Source organism: Phycodurus eques, chromosome 16 (assembly GCF_024500275.1).
Source record: "Phycodurus eques isolate BA_2022a chromosome 16, UOR_Pequ_1.1, whole genome shotgun sequence".
NCBI lineage: Eukaryota > Metazoa > Chordata > Actinopteri > Syngnathiformes > Syngnathidae > Phycodurus > Phycodurus eques.
Window position 1 is genome coordinate 8,769,153 of NC_084540.1, and position 18,558 is coordinate 8,787,710.

General features: G+C 41.3%; 3 protein-coding genes across 4 annotated transcripts; 2 read left to right on the forward strand and 1 right to left on the reverse strand.

The window, feature by feature from the left end:
* Window positions 1–429: 429 nt before the first annotated feature.
* hmox1a (heme oxygenase 1a) lies at window positions 430–2,919 on the reverse strand. Its single transcript, XM_061701197.1, has 6 exons — window positions 2,819–2,919; window positions 2,687–2,736; window positions 2,480–2,591; window positions 1,859–2,074; window positions 1,503–1,775; window positions 430–1,402 (listed from the first exon to the last, which is right to left on the reverse strand). The coding sequence occupies exons 2-6, from the start codon at window positions 2,734–2,736 to the stop codon at window positions 1,253–1,255; spliced, it is 801 nt and encodes a 266-aa protein (XP_061557181.1). The 5' UTR covers window positions 2,819–2,919; the 3' UTR covers window positions 430–1,252.
* A 1,106-nt stretch (window positions 2,920–4,025) lies between these two features.
* Window positions 4,026–10,689, forward strand: foxred2 (FAD-dependent oxidoreductase domain containing 2). 2 transcript variants are annotated; one of them, XM_061701194.1, is made up of 10 exons: window positions 4,026–4,306; window positions 5,553–5,770; window positions 5,846–6,151; window positions 6,236–6,487; window positions 6,700–7,008; window positions 7,699–7,865; window positions 7,993–8,158; window positions 8,910–9,136; window positions 9,252–9,422; window positions 9,821–10,689. In XM_061701194.1, exons 1-10 carry the CDS (start codon window positions 4,295–4,297, stop codon window positions 10,048–10,050), a joined length of 2,058 nt encoding a protein of 685 aa, XP_061557178.1. In that variant the 5' UTR covers window positions 4,026–4,294; the 3' UTR covers window positions 10,051–10,689. The 2 variants fall into 2 exon arrangements, with proteins under 2 accessions (XP_061557178.1, XP_061557180.1); XM_061701196.1 differs by having other exon boundaries at window positions 4,026–4,151.
* A 1,045-nt stretch (window positions 10,690–11,734) lies between these two features.
* On the forward strand, window positions 11,735–18,407 carry ankrd54 (ankyrin repeat domain 54). The gene is made up of 8 exons (XM_061700288.1): window positions 11,735–12,435; window positions 12,799–12,846; window positions 12,939–13,037; window positions 15,008–15,079; window positions 15,625–15,672; window positions 15,925–16,049; window positions 16,314–16,421; window positions 16,535–18,407. Exons 1-8 carry the CDS (start codon window positions 12,048–12,050, stop codon window positions 16,607–16,609), a joined length of 963 nt encoding a protein of 320 aa, XP_061556272.1. The 5' UTR covers window positions 11,735–12,047; the 3' UTR covers window positions 16,610–18,407.
* Window positions 18,408–18,558: the final 151 nt, after the last annotated feature.

Here is an 18,558-nt window from a genome sequence, read left to right on the forward strand (position 1 = left end):
AAATGCTTGTTGGCCTTTCTTCCCCTTAAGACTTCAATAACTGGTTAACTGTTTTTGGGATTGCAATTTGCCTAGTCATGCAATATTTGTTTCATTCTAGAATGCAAGGTGTCTGTAAAACCAGATTGTTTACACAACATACCCCATTGTAAAATGAAAAAATAACTTAAACGGGTACATTTAAATACCCCACTGTAAAAGAAAAAACAACTAAAAAGGGTACATTAACATACAGTATCACTAAAATTATATCAGCAATGAAACTGCACACAAAAGCACCTGATGTGTGCACTCTATCTACATCTACACTTGAGAAATAATTGGGTAAAGGTTTTCATTTTGTCATTTGTGTGTAGCTGTTAGCTATCATATTTTACATATTTGCACATTAGTTATTCACACCCAGGAAGAAGCAGTATTAACCCCTCAAACATTTTATTTATTTGTTTATTTAAACAAAACACTATTATACAGTGAATTAACTTGAAATGTACCAATCAGAGTTTAACAACGTTGGCAACCTTGCTATTGTTGAAGATTGACACTAACGCATCAGAAGGGGTAAATAATGGGAACCGTATACTTTCTATATGCTGTATTTTAATGAAATCAGAAATATGAATGCAATCAGCTTACTAAATAATATTCAGACAATAGTGAGATTTCCAAGTGTTACTGATCAGATTTCGTTCAGACATTCTTGGGCTGGCTTGGGAACCGAGGGCTCATGGTTTGAATTGCACTGCGGGCAAAATGAATTGCTACTAGTTGTAAAGATGCTCATGTGCATTCTGACTAATGTTGTGTCCTTTAAGCAAGACGCCGAAACGTAGCTCGGGGCTGCAGTCACTGCCCCACCTGTCCTTGCCTATGTAGTGCGTGCATTATAAACATCCATCCATCCATTTTCTGAGCCGCTTATCCTCACAAGGGAGTGCTGGCGCCTATCCCAGCAGATTAAATTAAAATAATTATAACTAAATTAAATGCTTGCAAACAAATTTTCCTCTTTCACCCATAGCAAGTTTATTTCCTGTTTTCTGTTTGGTTTCTAGGAATACATACTCTAAAATCTGAAGTCAATAATATCACTTGGAAGTAGTAAATGTAACAAAAGTGTATACAGTAGGTTCAGTCAAATACAAATGCTGACATTTTAAAAGCCATGGCTGGTTTTGATTTCAATAAGATTTGCTGCATTAGCTGAAAGCGATTAGTAAAGTGGTATAGGTCCATGTGGTGTTGGCTGATACTACAAGATATACATTCCCATTCCAATAGTAGCCAGTGTGACACACAGCCCCACGGTGAAATGCATGAGTGGAGGAAATGGAAAACTGGCCGAGTTGTTCTTAGATTGTTCTGTTGCGACATACAAAAGCCTCTGCAAGTCATCGAAAACCTGGTGGAAAAGAAAAGATGTCAGCATATTTCCTCAATAAGCTGCATCAACTAGTTCCTCTACTGATCCCACAACAACCCGCTTAGTATGAAATGGTCACCTGGGTGTTGAACTCAAAGGCTGCAACCGCCTCATTCAGCACAGCCGCCCTCTCCTCCTCGGTCAGCTCAATGCCGTTCATGCGGCTCCTGTACAGCTGCTTGAAGCGATTAGGACTGCTCACACCAGGGAAGAAGAAGAACGAAAGGCCCTCTTTGCCTGTCAGTTTGAGGGATTTCTGGGTAATTTTCCCCAGCACTTGTCCTCCTGACAGATCCCCAAGATATCGAGTGTAGGCATGGGACACCAAGAGGACCGGTTTCTCTTTACCAATCTGCAAAAGAGAACTTGGCATTAGTGAATTTAACTCACAGAAAACACAGTATGGGACTGACTGACAGCTCATTTTGGATTCACCTGTCGTAGCCTCTGAGTGTATCTGTGTGTGGCCGCAGGAACAATCATCTTCCCCTTCCAATCAGGGCCAAAAAAATGCTCCAGGTCATTCTCCAGGCATTCCAGGCGAGCAAGTTCCTGGGGGAAGTATATCGGTGCGACCGCTGGATGGGAAGAATTCTTATCTAGTTCCTCTTCTAGCACCTTGTAGATCTCATGGAGGGAACACAGCAGGAGCTGACAGATACATAAAGTAGTTTTATTTCACATTCAGTGATTCCTGCATTAGTGTGCCAGTTTGGCTTAATTGGTCCGGAAATCATTTATTAATTACAAATATGTACATAATTTGTTCATCTATGTATGCAAACGATGTATAATGATTGGTAGAACAATTGAATTCTCTTCCACTAAATGGCAGAAGGGAGACCACATAATCTGTGTATCCTTTTTTTGTGACATTTTTGTTTGGTAGAGTGCTGTGAGATTGTTTTCTTGTGTAAAATACATGCTTTGGCTCAACCAAGGTTAGGACACATTTAACTACTGTGTTCGATCATAGCTGTCTCAACCTAAATGATGCCTCATCCGTCTTCCGACACAGAATTTATATAATCTGGGAGGAATTGGTGTGGAACTGACCTTGTACTGTGGCAGGGTGATCTCTCCCCTTTGGTAACTCAGCATCAGCTCTGTATTTTCAGCTCTCTCGTGGTTGTCTTTTGTGGCTGCTTTAATCTGCTCTGATAAATCACTGATAGCACAAAATACAGTACACAACCATGAGAACTTTTTTAAATGCATTCATTCACTCATAGCAATTTTGTAATCTGAGACTGAGCATCATACTTGCACACTTCCCCCGTGTCATATTTCCTTGCGCTCTTCTTGGTCTCCATCTACAGAGGCAGGTTTATGTTTAATGCAGTACATTTGAAAGCATATGCAACAACTGAGATTCTACATATAAATATATCTTACCTTATCAATGTCTTTGCAACATAAGAGTGTTTGAATGAATACAGCCTCTGACAATTGTTGCTTCCTGTGACCCACTGTGGCCTCAGTGATCCACTGTGTGGTATTTATACACAGGCATAATGTGCTGAAGGTGCTGAGAAAATGGGAAGTGTTACTGCTGAATGACATGACTCTGCTTGCTTGCAACATAACATGACTTTGCAGATATGTTAGTGAGGTGGGGGGGGGGGGGGGGGGGGGGGAATGGCAAAACGTGACATGGTAGAAATTATCCGTTTTGATTTTGAATTTTGGATGAAGAAGCCTGTGCAGAAACCTGTATGTGAATGTGATCATAGAATAAGTAAATTTTATTTATAAAGCAACAATTCACAGCAAAATATATCCCAAGGCACTTTACTCACTGAGCATATAAAAAAACAAAAACAAATGGCACACATCGCCAGTTGTATAGATTTCACGTCTAGATGTATTTTTGTTAACACAGTCAATAATACAAAGGGGGCGAAGGGAAGCTACACTGCATATACAAAGTCTACACACCCCATTTCAAATGACGAGGTTTTGTGATTTAAAAAAAATGAGACCAAGATAAATCGCTTCACAAAAAATTCGACCGTTAGTGAACTTTAACCGATACAAATCAATTTAAACAAATACAATTCTTAGAGAGGTGAAGTAAAAATAAACTACTGAGATAATGAAGTTGCACAAGTGTGCACACCCTCTTATAAATGGGGATGTGGCTGTGTTCAGAATCGCATTCCAACTCCTGTTGCTAAATGGCAGTCAGCACACACATGCCAGCATTTAAAGTGCCTCTTATTTACCCTAAATAACGTACAGATGTTTTAATATGCTTTTAAATTTTTTTAGTTGCATCTTACAGCAAAATGGTCCGCAGAGTGCTTCCACAGCATACTATTCAGATAGTTAAATAGTGAAATCATGAAAAAATTGAAATAAGTACATAAATATTGACATAAATAAATATTTAACAAAATAAATAAATCAATAATGAACTGATTAAATACTCCATCACACTCTGTTTGTCTGTATCTATCTATCTATCTATCTGATTTTGGCATTCTTGGTCCTCCATACTATTCTATTCTACAGTACAGTATTTCATTTTATAACCACGCCTAGATAGGCGGGCAGAAGTCCACCGGAGGAGAAAATGGGCGGTGCTTGACGATTCTCGGGAGGGAACACATTCTCCCACATTCATCAAGCGGTTGAAAACAAAATACATAAAAATGTAGAAATCTCCATAGATTTGATTCTCTCCGCACCGCAGATGTCGTGTTCAAGGGATCGGCTGTTCTAGAAGGTAATGCAGGTTCGCTGTCCTTTTCAATTGACCACACGGTTCATCTGGTTCAACGGACGATGGCAGTCGCCGAATCCACAAGAGAGTGACATAACAGCGGCTGGAGAGTTCAAGGAGAGCCGGGGATTCTTGTCCCGAGTCTCATGAGGATTCTTGTACGTTTTGGTCGATTCTGCATTGCTTTATTATTGTTGAATGTATCATCTGATGGTGTGCCAGTGCCAGAATTATCTTTATGTTAGGTTGCGTTAAAAACAGCTCAAGGAATTTACACCTGGTAGTTGGTGTCACAGGGGTGTCTAAACAATGGCCTGGGCACGATTTGTGGCCGGGTCGTCCATTTTTAAGCAGCCCGGGGCACCTACTGAAATTCACATTTGACATAGCCCATGTCATTTTCTTGCATTGTATGATTTACTCTCTACATTCGTTGGCTGGGTAGGAGAAGAGAAGTTCTCTTCTCTCACTTCCCATCATTTTCCACTAATCACACATCACCAAAGTAGTATCAAATGTGCATAACACGCCAATGAATACAGATAATTCAATTACAGCAGTAAATAGTGTGAATCGTAATTGTTTGCTCCACTTTCTGCTCTATGTCGCCAAAAGTCAGCTCCGTACAGATTGCTCTAGTTATGGTTATGAATGTGGAGATGGGTTTTTGCTTCTGCTAAATACAGGAGCAGATGTATTCCAGTGGGATACTAGGGCCACTGGCCACCCAAAAATTCAGAAATTGTTTTGAATTGTTGCTTTGTTTTAAGGCTGTTTAAAAAGATTATAAATGTATATCATATACTGTATACAACAATATATTAATGCTTCATATTCATAACTAATTAAAAGAAAGTAACACTTGAAAAGAAAGAAAAACAGTCTATCGCTTCTCCTCACAAGGGTCGCGGGCGTGCTGGAGCCTATCCCAGCTATCATCGGGCAGGAGGCGGGGTACACCCTGAACTGGTTGCCAGCCAATCGCAGGGCACATACAAACAAACGACCATTCGCACTCACATTCACACCTACGGGCAATTTTGAGTCGTCAATTAAAAAAAGTGTCATTGTGACAGTAATTTACAGTATGCAGTCAGTAATTGGTAGCACCTATCTAATAGAAAAGCTGGAAAACGTGGTATCCAGGGTGGGAGGAGTCCAAGACAATTTTTACTTCATAGTTCTTGATTCTTGCAGTGTGCAAGTCCTCAAGATTGGTTGGGGTAGGTAGGGGGTCAGGGGTCATGATCACTTTTTTTGCAGTCCTTACCATCAGCTACAATTTGATTTGGTCTTCTTTTTGTGGTAGCACCAAACCAGACTGCAGTGGATGGACATTGAAGTCATTCAATGACTGTTTCTCTTAGCAGTGTCATTCACACTTTTACATCTCTGGTTCAACAGGTTATGGATTCCAGCCTTCCATGTTTGATCCTCTTCATCCTAACCAGTGTGACCAAATGCATTGGAGATGATCACCGGCACAATGGGACTTGCCATCGTGACTATTGCATCCTTGGAGCTGGGCCTGCCGGACTGCAGATGGGTTACTTCCTTTCCAAAGCCAAAAGAGATTACATCATCCTGGAGAGAAACTCTGGGCCCGGCAGTTTCTTTCAAAAGTAGGTGGAGAGAGTTTTGTCTCCGCTGTTGTGTTGAAACATATCAGTTTCACCCTTTATTTTCTTCATGTCAAGATATCCCCGGCACAGGAAGCTCATCAGCATCAATAAGATCCACACTGGACGGCAAAACCGAGAGTTTAATCTCCGCCATGATTGGAACTCGTTGTTGAGCGATAAACCAGAGCTCTTATTCCGGCAAGTAAGCAGTGAGTTTTACCCGCCGGCTGATGCCTTCCCACTCTACCTGTCTATGTTCGAGAGGGAGCTCGGGCTGAGGGTCCAGTATGGCGTGGATATTGGAAGGATCAGGGCAGTGGTGTCATCCACCAGAAGAAGTTACATCCTAACTGATCAACATGGAAAGGAGTACACATGCAGGTGATTTTGCCATTCTCTGACTTTGAGAGTAAAACTTCACATACCAAAGAATCATAAACTCACATTGTGGTTTTTGCCTCACAGGGTTCTTCTGGTGGCCACCGGTTTGTGGGTTCCTCAGGAGGTAGAATTTGTTGGTTCTGACCTGGTCGAAGGCTATGAATCTATCTCCACAAACTCAGAGGACTACAAGAACCAGGCTGTACTAATTCTGGGCAAAGGAAACTCTGCTTTTGAAACAGCCCAGAGCATCTTAGGACACGCGAGTCGGGTTCACATGGTCAGTCGCAGCCCGGTCCGACTGGCCTGGCAAACACATTATGTTGGAGATCTCAGGTAGGACCACAGACCAAATTCTGCCTTCTTGTGTCGTTTTGAGCCAAAAGATATCCAATCAATAGAATAATGAACATTTGATTCATTTAAAATCTTCCTACCAGCTTCCTCTTGTTATTTGAGGATTACCATTCTACATGTTGTTCTGTAACGGTTTTGCACTGGAGCTTTTCATACTGTAACATGACCTGACCTTTTGTTTGTCTTTTCAGGGCTGTGAATAATGAACTCATAGACACATACCAGCTGAAGTCTCTTGATGGGTTGGTAGAAGCCAGCCTGGAGCGAATAGTGATTGTTCAACAAAAGGATGATGGCAGGAGGAAATCAGGCAAAGCGAAGAAGGGACAGTTATATGTGACGATAAATAAGTACATACAAAACCAGTCTGAGAAGAACAAATCTGATGTGACAGCTGAAGAACTGCTTGGGTATCACATTGACAATTTCTCCCTGCGGAAACCCTACGATCGTGTGATCCGATGCCTTGGCTTTCGATTCAACTTCAGCATATTTGACAGGTACAAGTATCCATCCATCCATCCATTTTCTGAGCCGCTTCTCCTCACTAGGGTCGCGGGCGTGCTGGAGCCTATCCCAGCTATCATCGGGCAGGAGGCGGGGTACACCCTGAAATGGTTGCCAGCCAATCGCAGGGCACATACAAACAAACAACCATTCACACTCACATTCACACCTACGGGCAATTTAGAGTCTCCAATTCATGCATGTTTTTGGGATGTGGGAGGAAACCAAAGTGCCCGGAGAAAACCCACGCAGGCACGGGGAGAACATGCAAACTCCACACAGGCGGGGCCGGGGATTGAACCTCGGTCCTCAGAACTGTGAGGCTGACGCTCTAACTAGTCATCCACCGTGCCGCCCAGGTACAAGTAATGTGCAGTTATTGTTTTTAGGTACGGAAAAGATTTGACATTGTTGTGTAGTTATTACAGCACGCTGGCTTTGGTCATTGGCAAAAGAGTATCTCCAAACTCAATTTTAACCAATTACATTTTTTGTTCGTGTGCAAATGTGTGTCTGTTGGTGATAAATTATGTTTATAGTAAACTGATAATTGTTTTTTATTGTGTGTCAATTTCGGCATCAGTACATTGTTCTTCAGAAATTCCTTCTTATGTGTCAGTATAGGAATAGTCACTGCTGTTGTTTTAGATAATGTTTATGCTAAAATACAAATATCTCCCCAGCTCTGCCTGTCCACTCAACAGTAAAAATGCAAAAGGAAGGTTGCCACGGGTGACGGCCTGGTATGAAGGTCATGACACGCCTGGTTTGTTTGTACTGGGCACTGCTGCTCACTCCAGAGACTACCGCACATCAGCTGGCGGTTTCATTCATGGATTTCGCTACACAGGTGAACATTATCGCTTATTCTTCACTAATTTGGTTGATGATACAATGATGGTGATACACAATACTGAAGTACACTTTGCAACGTGCATTTGAAACATGCTTTTTCTGTAATTCTGTTTGCATCTCAGTGCGAGCTGTGCATCATTTGCTTGAGCAACGTTACCATAGAACACCGTGGCCATCTACAAGACTGTTGACAACGCAGCTACTGTCTGCAATTTTGAAGCGGGTGGGCGAGGCCTCTGGGCCCTACCAGATGTTTGAGATACTGGGAGATGTGATATTGCTGAGAGGGTAAATTATGTTTTATGGATTTCATAACATCTGCCCACTGGTCATTTCAGTTTCGGCAACATGGCCTTTTTACATTACAGGCATTTTAACTCAAGCAAACTGAAATGTACTGTACACACCTTAGTCTGACTGAAATTGCATAAAAAAGACAAACAAACAAAAAACCATGTCAATTTGATACCGGTTCAATAATCTGGATATGTTTTATGGTTTAGATATAATATATCTATTGTATTTGTTAAAGATCCCACATTTGGGCCGTTTAAACTTCCATAGATTGACTCTCTAACATGGACTTTCTTTAAAAGTGTCAATTTCATTTAAAAAAAAAAAAACACCTTGGTTTTGCCCAAGAAAAGGCCCCTCTGACAGCTACTTCTGTTTGACCCAGTTTTGTATCCACTTTGTCCATATTTGGCTAAGACCGCCCCCTTTCCTCTGATTGGTTACCTCCGTGTCGAAGACCCACTTGTGAGAGCACACATTTATGTTGCCAGCGCTGGCTCGGAAGCGGGGAAGTAGGCGGAGAACTTCACTAGTTACATAGATATACTCGAGAAATTCGAATGACCTGATTCTAGGCCTCTCAGAAAAATGCCTGCAACTCAGGAATGCGTGGACAATTTTAATTGATATTATGTTTACTGAGGCTCCATAGAGCCATCCCAAATACTAGAAAATGTTGGTTTGGTAAAATATGGCACCTTTAATACCTTGTTTTGTTTTCCTGTCTCCTTTATTTGACTCCAAGCTCTTACTGCCAGTATGTGGAAGAATTCCCACTCCAGGCCTTGCCTCAGTTCTCTTCTCTTTCGGGTCATGAGGTGTCTGAGCATGGACTGGTGATTCTAGTGATGCAGTATGGAAAAAAGAAGATTGACTATTTAGGAGGAGGCAGGGCAGTAACAGACTGGACAAATGCTTGGAAATCTAGCTTTCTACACCCGGTTTTATACTACTATGACACACTTCCCACTGGTGAGTAAAACTTGGTGGCTCCGTCAGGTTTATGGCACTTTTTTGGCACTGCCATTTAAGAGGTAACAAATTTTGTATGGAGGAAGCTGACTGATATACCTGTATTGTACTTTAGAGGAAGAAATGAAGAACCGTCCACATCGGTGGCCTTTACCAAGGCCTAAGGCAATTCATCACATGGTTGAAGACTTCCTCACTGAGTGGGATGGCCCCATATCTCACATCCAGCCTTTGCGACGTTTCCTGGAACACTGCGTCAACACTGACCTCAGAGCCTTCTATGCAGGTAGAGCAGTCCAACCTGTTGGATCTAAAGTGGGGTACACACATATAACCTATAATTTGAATCCCATCTGTGTGCCTCACAGTTCAGTCTTAGTATTATCACAGACATTCGGTGTGGGGGAGGAAGACTTATGAATGTTGGTGAATGGTGAATGTTGGTATGTGTGTGGAGTGCTATCTTGCCCATCTCGAGTACACCACACACTGTAAGAGCAGTAATCGGCACTTGCCATTTTGTTTCTTATCTTGTGTGAGGTCTCTCACATTTAAAAACTATGGTCAGGTTTTTTGTTTTTAATTATTATTTTTATGTGTGTCACCCGCTTTAAGAAGAAACAATAGAATATACCAACAGCCAAGGTTGGGTCACTGACTGTTGCGTTTTCTTCCATCTTGTAGAATCATGTTTCCGCTTATCTCTCACCCACCGCATGGCTCCCCTGTTTTGTCGCCAAGGATACTTGAAGCAGCAAGGCATCACCCAGAAAAGTAAACTGATGGATTTTCATTCCACTGGGCCTTCGCCTGGTGAACAGCATGCAGAAACATCAGCGGCTAATTCTGCATTTACGAACTACCTGGCACGAGCTGGAGCCTCCATGTCTTCAGGTCTCAGACTTGACTTATGACTGTTTTGCTACCTCAGGCACCTATGAATCCAAACAACCTGGATTGTTCCTTTTCTTTACCAGTTTGAATTTTAGGTTTCTCACTCCTTACATAAGCTTTATGTCTGGTATGCATACATAAAGATAGATTTCCCCCTTTCGGCCAAGGCTAGCAAAAGCCCCATAGTGTTTTTTTCCCTCTCCGATATGTTCGGAAATCTGTCGGAGCCGACAATCATAACTGTTAAATAGTTCCAATTGGAAATCCTGTTGTGTATAACACTGGTGTCATCTGTGCTCCAGAATCTATGATTGTGGAATGGAGCGATACCCAATCAGGAAGGGAACTAAAAGTCATGCTGTTGCTGGACTTCCTAAATGCAGGACCAACTCGCTGCGTCCAGAAATTATATGAGTTGGCAAGGAATCACCACTGTAATGTAGCTCGTTACCAGAGAAGCAAACAGATAGCCTTGCTTCTTCCAATTGTTTCTTTTTTTATTTTTTTCCCCCAGTCAGTCTCTTGGGTTCAACTGGGTAATATGCTGGATTTCTGGTTTGCGGTAGGAGACTCTTTACTGTGAGAGATCCTAAAATGTGTGGTGTCTTGTGTTGGTCATTTACAATTACTTCACATGACACAGACATACTATATTAACAATAAACAATGGTATTTCTTTTTATTGTCATGGGTTGAGTCTCACATTCCAAAATTCAGTAAGATGTTAATAATTTTTAACTGCAACTGCCAAGAATGATTGTCCCTGTTTTATCTTAGTTTGATCATTTGTCACACAGTGCGGTAATGCAATACAAGAGTCACTAAAAGCAGTTAGGGGGAATACCTAACTTGCTTCACAGAATTATCATTTTACCTACCATTGCTTTGCAAACTCACGTGTTCTTCACAAAATATGTACACACACACACACACCCACCCACACAGGTATTTACTCCATTCATCCATCCATTGTCTGAGCCGCTTCTCCTCACTAGGGTCGTGGGCGTGCTGGATATCCCAGATATCATCGGGCAGGAGGCAGGGTACACCCTGAACTGGTTGCCAGCCAATCGTAGGGCACATACAAACAAGCAACCATTCACACTCACATTCAAACCTACAGGCAATTTAGAGTTGTCAATTAACCTACCATGCATGTTTTTGGGACGTGGGAGGAAATCGGAGTGCCCGGAAAAAACCCACACAGGCACGGGGAGAACATGCAAACTCCACACAGGCGGGGCCGGGGATTGAACCCCGGTCCTCAGAACTGTGAGGCAGACGCTCTAACCAGGGTGTTAGAGCGTCTGCCGCACAGGTATTTACTAATACTATTAAAAGAAGCAATATGTGTCTAGATAGTGTATTTAAAAGTATAGTAAGTGTGTGTGAGGGGGCGGGGGGGTTGGAACTTAAACGTAGAATGTACAGCAGTTCACATTAAGGTGAAAATAAGAGGATAGAAAAGAAGGATAACTAAAACTGTTCACGTCCTTCACACATTACCCGTAGTTGAATGTACGTAATACGCATGCGCAGATGCATGCATGCAGTCGTCAGTCTTTTTGTGATTGGCTGCCTGATTGCTTGTTCTCATTGGATAGGATCAGGTGAACAACGTGGAACGGGATTTGTTAAAGTTTTACTCGTGTGGTTGCGACTACTCAATGGGTGTGTCTTTTACTACTTTAGTTAGAAACGGAAAACGCGAAACAGGAGACATTTTGACGTTGTGACGGGAAGATCTCCTATTATTGAAATACTTTTACAGAGACGGAAACATATTAATGAGGAGTTAGTTGGATGTGTCGACGCGCCGTAATGAGGTACTCTTCCTCGGGGTAGATATCACATCCACTATATTATATATATATATATTTTTTCTATATATATGTATGTGTATATATATATATATATATATATATATATAGAAACATATATCAATGGCGACATTATTTCCTTTTGCTCAGACAACAATGTGCTAACAAGTGTATTGTAAACACAGCTCCCACATGTCATGAAAATAAGTATGGACGAGTGGAGCTTAGTCGTTTCACCAGATAATGACCCTTCAAGCTCCGAGGGGGAATACATAGTCGAACCAGGTCCCGAACATGAAACAAGGGAGGCGGAGGAAGGGGCGCATCCGGGCTGTGTGGAGCGAATGGACGACGGGGCCACCAATGTCGGATTTGGATTAAATGGGATTGGAGAAAGCAAAGTGTTGTTGGGGCGAGTCGGACAGAGAGACGACAAAGAACTTCGGTACTTGCACTTATTATGGGAACCGGGACGAGCAGAGATTGGACCTGGTGGTGTGACCAACAAACTGGGAAAGATGACCGGGAGCAGGGCCAGGCGTTTTCAAAGAGCCTCATGGAACCCCATTGGTAAAGATGTGTATGGTGAGACAGTGTTTTTATGAACAATTACGTTGACTTTCTCTGTAATTATTCGGATCACAGGCTACCTTTAAACGAGAAGATAACATTTGCCACGGTTAACACATGAAATGGCAAATACTATGTATTCATCACAGACGTATTACTAAATATGTAAAGATGTAACGTACTTCATGGCTGTTCAGGAAGTGGTCCCTAAATTGCCCCAGGCTGTGAGTATGCATGTGGAAAGTTTCTAGTTTATTTCTCAAAAGTGCATCACTTCAGACTGTTAAATTGATGATTTGTTCTTTAACTCTTTGCAATATGATGCCTTTGCCTCTCTCAAAAAGCAGAGTATTTACTTTGACTATCTTCTCATCACAGCTGTAAAAAGACTGAGGGACGCCGCAAACAGTAATGACATTGACACAGGTACAAATATAATGGTGATGCAGTAAAAAAAAAAAAAAACATGAGGAAATAAAGAACAAGCTGTTTTGATCAATATAAGTGTGTTATTCCAGTTCGTAAGCTCCTGCAGGATGACATAGACCCATGTGCAGCAGATGACAAGGGAAGGACGGCCTTACATTTTTCTTCCTGCAATGGCAATGAAAGCATCGGTAAGTTGAAGACTGGTATTATATTATGAGAGTCTGCTGAAAGCTTTTCGTTTTCAGTTTGATTACAATGAATCAATGTAATGTAAATATTTGGTCACATAATGTTACTGAGGCGGCACGGTGGACGACTGGTTAGAGCGTCTGCCTCACAGTTTTGACGTCCGGGGTTCAATCCCCGGCCCCGCCTGTGTGGAGTTTGCATGTTTTCCCCGTGCCTGCGTGGGTTTCCACGTACTCCGGTTTCCTCCCACATCCCCAAAACATGCATGAATTGGAGACTCTAAATTCCCCGTAGGTGTGAATGTGAGTGCGAATGGTTGTTTGTATGTGCCCTGCGATTTGCTGGCAACCAATTCAGGGTGTACCCCGCCTCCTGCCTGATGATAGCTGGGATAGGCTCCAGCACGCCCTCGACCCTAGTGAGGATAAGCGGCTCAGAAAATGGATGGATGGATGGATGGATGGATAATGTTACTGAAGCAGTTGCTGATCATAAGATTGTGTCCAGGGGCTGGTCAGGTACACATTAGCCAAGTCTGTCACATTATCCTCAATAAATAAATAATGATAAAACACTGTCATTTGTAAATACATACATACATACATGCATAAACATATACTACATAAACTATCACTGTATGAATGTAAAAATTGGGTTTTGAGACTTACAAAGTCAGAGAGTGAACATCATCATTCTATACATACCAGGGATTCATATCATTACACTCACAAGCAAATTCAGCCTTTTTTCTCTCACAGGGCTACACTGAGATCACTTTCATCTCTCAAGTTGTCTTTGTGCAAGTGAATTCCCCCCCCCCGTCAGTATGAAACATGCACACACAGGGCTAAATTGTTGGGACAAATTCTGTTAAAGAAAGGAGGTGGGGCCACACTAGTCACCGAAGTAACTTGAAACTGGAAAATGTATTAATGAATTAATCCATCCATCCACCCATCTTCTGAGGCGCTTCTCCTCACTAGGGTCGCGGGCGTGCTGGAGCCTATCCCAGCTGTCATCGGGCAGGAGGCGGGGTACACCCTGAACTGGTTGCCAGCCAATCGCAGGGCACATACAAACAAACAACCATTCGCACTCACAGTCACAGTCATGCCTATGGGCAATTTAGAGTCTCCAATTAATGCATGTTTTTGGGATGTGGGAGGAAACCGGAGTGCCCAGAGAAAACCCACGCAGGCACGGGGAGAACATGCAAACTCCACACAGGCGGGGCCAGGGATTGAACCCGGGTCCTCAGAACTGTGAGGCTGACGCTCTAACCAGTCGTCCACCGTGCCGCCCCTAATGGATTAATATATTAGTAAAATTTAATTTACTGAAAATTAAGTAATGGGGTCCAACATAAGTTTTTATAAAAACCCTGACCTTAATCCTATTAATGATATTTGTCTTGTAACATAATTCTAATATTAGAAGTTACTGCATCAGTTAGATTTAAATATCTGTTTTTATGTAACAGCTCTCTGACCAAACGGTTTTATCTCAGAGCCACAAAATGTTTTTATTTATTTATTTTTTACATTATTTTGATTAACGGCGGACGACTGGTTATAGCGTCTGCCTCACAGTTCTGAGGACCAGGGTTCAATCCCCGGCCCCGCCTGTGTGGATTTTGCATGTTCTACCCGTGCCTGCGTGGGTTTTCTCCGGGCACTCCGGTTTCCTCCCACATCCCAAAAGCATGCATGGTAGGTTAATTGACAACTCTAAATTACCCGTAGGTGTGAATGTGAGCGCAAATGGTTGTTTGTTTCTATGTGCCCTGCGATTGGCTGGCAACCAGTTCAGGGTGTACCCCGCCTCCTGCCCGATGATAGCTGGGATAGGCTCCAGCACGCCCGCGACCCTTGTGAGGAGAAGCGGCTCAGGAAATGGATGGATGAATGGATTTTGATTAACAGGATCTAACTACTAAATAATCAAGAAATATCCCTATTTATGTCTGCAGTGCAATTACTGCTGAGCTACGGCGCTGACCCCAACCAACGTGACAGTCTGGGTAATACACCACTCCATCTGGGTAAGAGAGAATAAGGGACCTTTTCATCCTGCAGTGCATGGGTTTCCTGTGACTCTACTGCTGTGCCAGTGTCACATGTTATATTAATAAATATATAATAAAACATGGGCAGTTGAACGAGTGGTTGGAACGTCTGCTTCACAGTTCTGAGGTTTGGGATTCGAATCTCTGCTCTGGACTTTGTATGAGGATTTGCATGTTCCCCCTTGCTTACATGGGTTTTCTTCACAAACCCTTCTTTTTCCTCGAACATTCCAAAAATATGCGTATTAGGTTCATTTAAGTTTAGTCTGAATTGTCCATAGGTGTGAATGTGAGTGGTTATTTGTCTCTACGTGATTGACTGGTGGCATGTCTAGTGTGTACCCCGTTTATCACCCAACGTCAGCTGGGATTGGATCCAGCTCACCTGCGAACTTAAGCAGAATGGCTAGATAGTAAAATACACGATTATGTAGTTTTTAGAAATAAAATAATGCTGTCATCAGCTTTTAAGCATGCAATTTTCTGTTTCTACATGATCATTTTAACCTGTTTGTCTACAGCGGCCTGTACAAACCACGTGCCTGTAATCACCACATTGCTAAGAGGAGGTGAGACACTAGTACTCTGTGTGTATTAATATTGCCCACCTATTGCATTGAAGACATTAAAACCTCTGGATCCGCTCACGAGTATAGGATGATGTAATGTTTATTTTGAATTATTTCAATAATAACATAATTCTGTTGCCGTTTTGTCATGACAGTAACTTAAATGTAGACTACCTTCAGATGTTATGATTGTTGGGATACTGAATATTCATGATGTAACTGACAACTGAGCCATCCTGTTTATTTGCAAAGGATCCCGTGTGGACGCCCTTGACCGGGCTGGCCGGACCCCTCTACACCTTGCACGTTCCAAACTTAACATTCTGCAGGAAGGTGATTCTCGTAGCTTAGAAACCCTGAGAGGAGAAGTCACACAGGTAGAGAACACAATCTTTGTTGTATTCAAGGTTTCTTTCTGTTAAAGAGGGCAAACCTTAAAAGATGTGAACGTCCCCCCCCCAAACACAAAATATGCAAGCTGTGAAATTTTTAGATAAGGAGCTCCTTTGTGCTTCATTATCTTATTGCCTCTTGGGTATCAGATAAAAATCTGAGATGTCTGCAAGTTTCCACATTTTTATGCATGTTCTGATGATGAGGATGATGATGATAATTTATTAATGTGTTCTTTTCCCAATCAGATTATTCAAATGCTGAGGGAGTATCTAAACCTAATGGGCCAAAGTGAAGCTAAAGAGAGACTGGAGCACATTTCCTCCCAGCTGCAACACACACGAACCAAAGAGCAAGTAAGATGTATACAATAATAAAATTGCAAATCATTGCATTGATGATTTATTACAATTATGAATCAATCAAATCTTTTTCAATACAACAACAAAATTACCTGGTCTTTCTTTAGGTGGATGAGGTGACTGATTTACTGGCCAGCTTTACTTCACTCAGCCTTCAGAAACAGAATTTGGGAGATAGGTAGAAGATTAAGAAACTTGAGTCCTGCTCCCTTGATAAAGCAAGCCTCAGCTCCTCCAGCCTGAACACTGATTTATACCTCTGTTCGTAATCTGGACTAGAATTTCAGATACAGTACCACTGTAATGAATGTCAGTCAGAGTTCCTCTAATTCTAGAAATTTGTCTTCTTTCAACAAATTATTTCATCAAAGTAGGGACAGTTTTTGTAGTGTACAATTAAAGTAATTTTTTCCCCCAAATGACTCAAGTCTGTGAAAATAAGGGAGAAGGTTGTAGGTTAAAGAATATGAAGACCTATGAAAATCATGTATGAAATGGAAAACTTCAGAAATGAATGTGTACAACCTCATCATGCTATCAAAATATTTTCCTGTATGTTTGATAGGGTTGGGCATCGTTTGAATTTGAGTGATTCCGGTTCCAATTCCGGTTCCTTAGTTCGATTCCATTTCCAAACCACTCTCAATTCCGATTCTTTTAGGAGGCTGGGTCAAAAACGTTTGCATGGTTTAAATAAAGGGTGTCCAAATTATGAACTTCCATATTCTTAGCAGCCCGCTGCATAGACTTAAAATTAATATTTGACTCGAGGTTCTTTATAACCAGTATCAATATCAAACCTATGAACTGAAAGGCAATGTGTGTCGAACTAACCCAATTGACTTGATATTCATTAATTAATGTTTCAGCTAAAAGTTAAATATATCATTGTTAAAATATTTATTTTAACAATGCTATGTAGCTGCCACTGTATTCTGTTTCAAGACAAATGGTTTATATGTGCAAGTTTTAACTTGACTTCTTGTTTTAAGTTTGTAGCCTTTCGTTTTGAAGGGTATCCACCGGAACTCAGCATTTTGGCACAAAAACTGACTTCACACGGGCCAGGGGATTTTTTTATTTTTAAATGTATTTAATTATTTATTTTTTATGGATGGAACCGAATTCCTGATTCCTTTCCTGACCCACCGATTAGGCACAAGGTTAGTGTTTGTGATACTGTGAGACAACGTTTATGTGAATTTTGTCCCAATTCATTGTGGCGTAAAGTTGTTACGGTGAAGTTTTAACCCAATGTTGAGCTTTTTTTTTTTTTTTTGTCGTCATCGGTTTGAAGACTAAAATAAATCTCGATTTGCGATGCCCAACCCTAATGTTTGAACAATCTCAAAGTGGTCCATGTGCTGAATATAAATAATTGTTAATTGCAAACCTGTTCATTGTCATTTCATTTAAATGTTCTTCTACACACTAGACCAAAATATTCCTCCTGATTTATTGTTACTTTGCATCTTTAGTGTGGACTTCCAATAATGTCTTGTTTTCAGAAAAAAACCTTAAGAAAATTGACACATTAAAGGCTGTGTCGAACAAAGCTACCTCTATTGTGCCAAAACGTAATACTCATTCAAGGTTTCTGAAAGGTAAATCTGCAATCCTTAGTTCCATGTAATTCCAAGTCCATTTTATTTATTCCCTTTCAGCCAATAATCATTCATAAATTATTGCTATTGGACCTTAGAAGGCATCACAGAACATAAAACTGGACATCAGGGCACAAAAAAAAGGGGGAAAAAATGCAGTTAGATGATGCGTCAACCTGTGCCTGCCTTTCCCTGTTTTTTTTTTTAAACTATTACTCGCCTATGTTAAGTATTAATTACTTAAACTAAATGAGCAACCATGTTTTACTTTGGTGCTTTGGGTTTCTTAATCAGCAGGATAGTTCCCATTTGCACTGCATGTTAATGTTTAATTGAAGTGTAAAAGTACTGTCAAAATGTATGTTTGATCAAATAAATGGAATCGTTTAAGTGATTATAAGTGGCTCTCTTATTTTAATTTAACAGTATAGTACCCGTTCATGTAAAATGAAGTAGAGTACATTCGCAGAGTATGCATGCAATGTGAATTTTTTTTTGTGGCTTCGCCTCGCCGTGGATTCGTTGCA

What these genes read in the sequence shown, in the direction of transcription:
- hmox1a (XM_061701197.1), bottom strand. Translation starts at nt 2,736, where the DNA reads ATGGAGACCAAGAAGAGCGCAAGGAAATATGACACGGGGGAAGTGTGC. An exon ending in ACACTCAGAGGCTACGACAG is followed by an intron (nt 1,776 to 1,858) that starts GTGAATCCAAAA and finishes TCTCTTTTGCAG; the next exon opens with ATTGGTAAAGAGAAACCGGT. An exon ending in CCTTTGAGTTCAACACCCAG is followed by an intron (nt 1,403 to 1,502) that starts GTGACCATTTCA and finishes CTTTTCCACCAG; the next exon opens with GTTTTCGATGACTTGCAGAG.
- foxred2 (XM_061701194.1), top strand. An exon ending in CCCGGCAGTTTCTTTCAAAA is followed by an intron (nt 5,771 to 5,845) that starts GTAGGTGGAGAG and finishes CTTCATGTCAAG; the next exon opens with ATATCCCCGGCACAGGAAGC. An exon ending in GATGTGATATTGCTGAGAGG is followed by an intron (nt 8,159 to 8,909) that starts GTAAATTATGTT and finishes TTTGACTCCAAG; the next exon opens with CTCTTACTGCCAGTATGTGG.
- ankrd54 (XM_061700288.1), top strand. Translation starts at nt 12,048, where the DNA reads ATGAAAATAAGTATGGACGAGTGGAGCTTAGTCGTTTCACCAGATAAT. An exon ending in CATTGGTAAAGATGTGTATG is followed by an intron (nt 12,436 to 12,798) that starts GTGAGACAGTGT and finishes TTCTCATCACAG; the next exon opens with CTGTAAAAAGACTGAGGGAC. An exon ending in CAATGGCAATGAAAGCATCG is followed by an intron (nt 13,038 to 15,007) that starts GTAAGTTGAAGA and finishes TTATGTCTGCAG; the next exon opens with TGCAATTACTGCTGAGCTAC.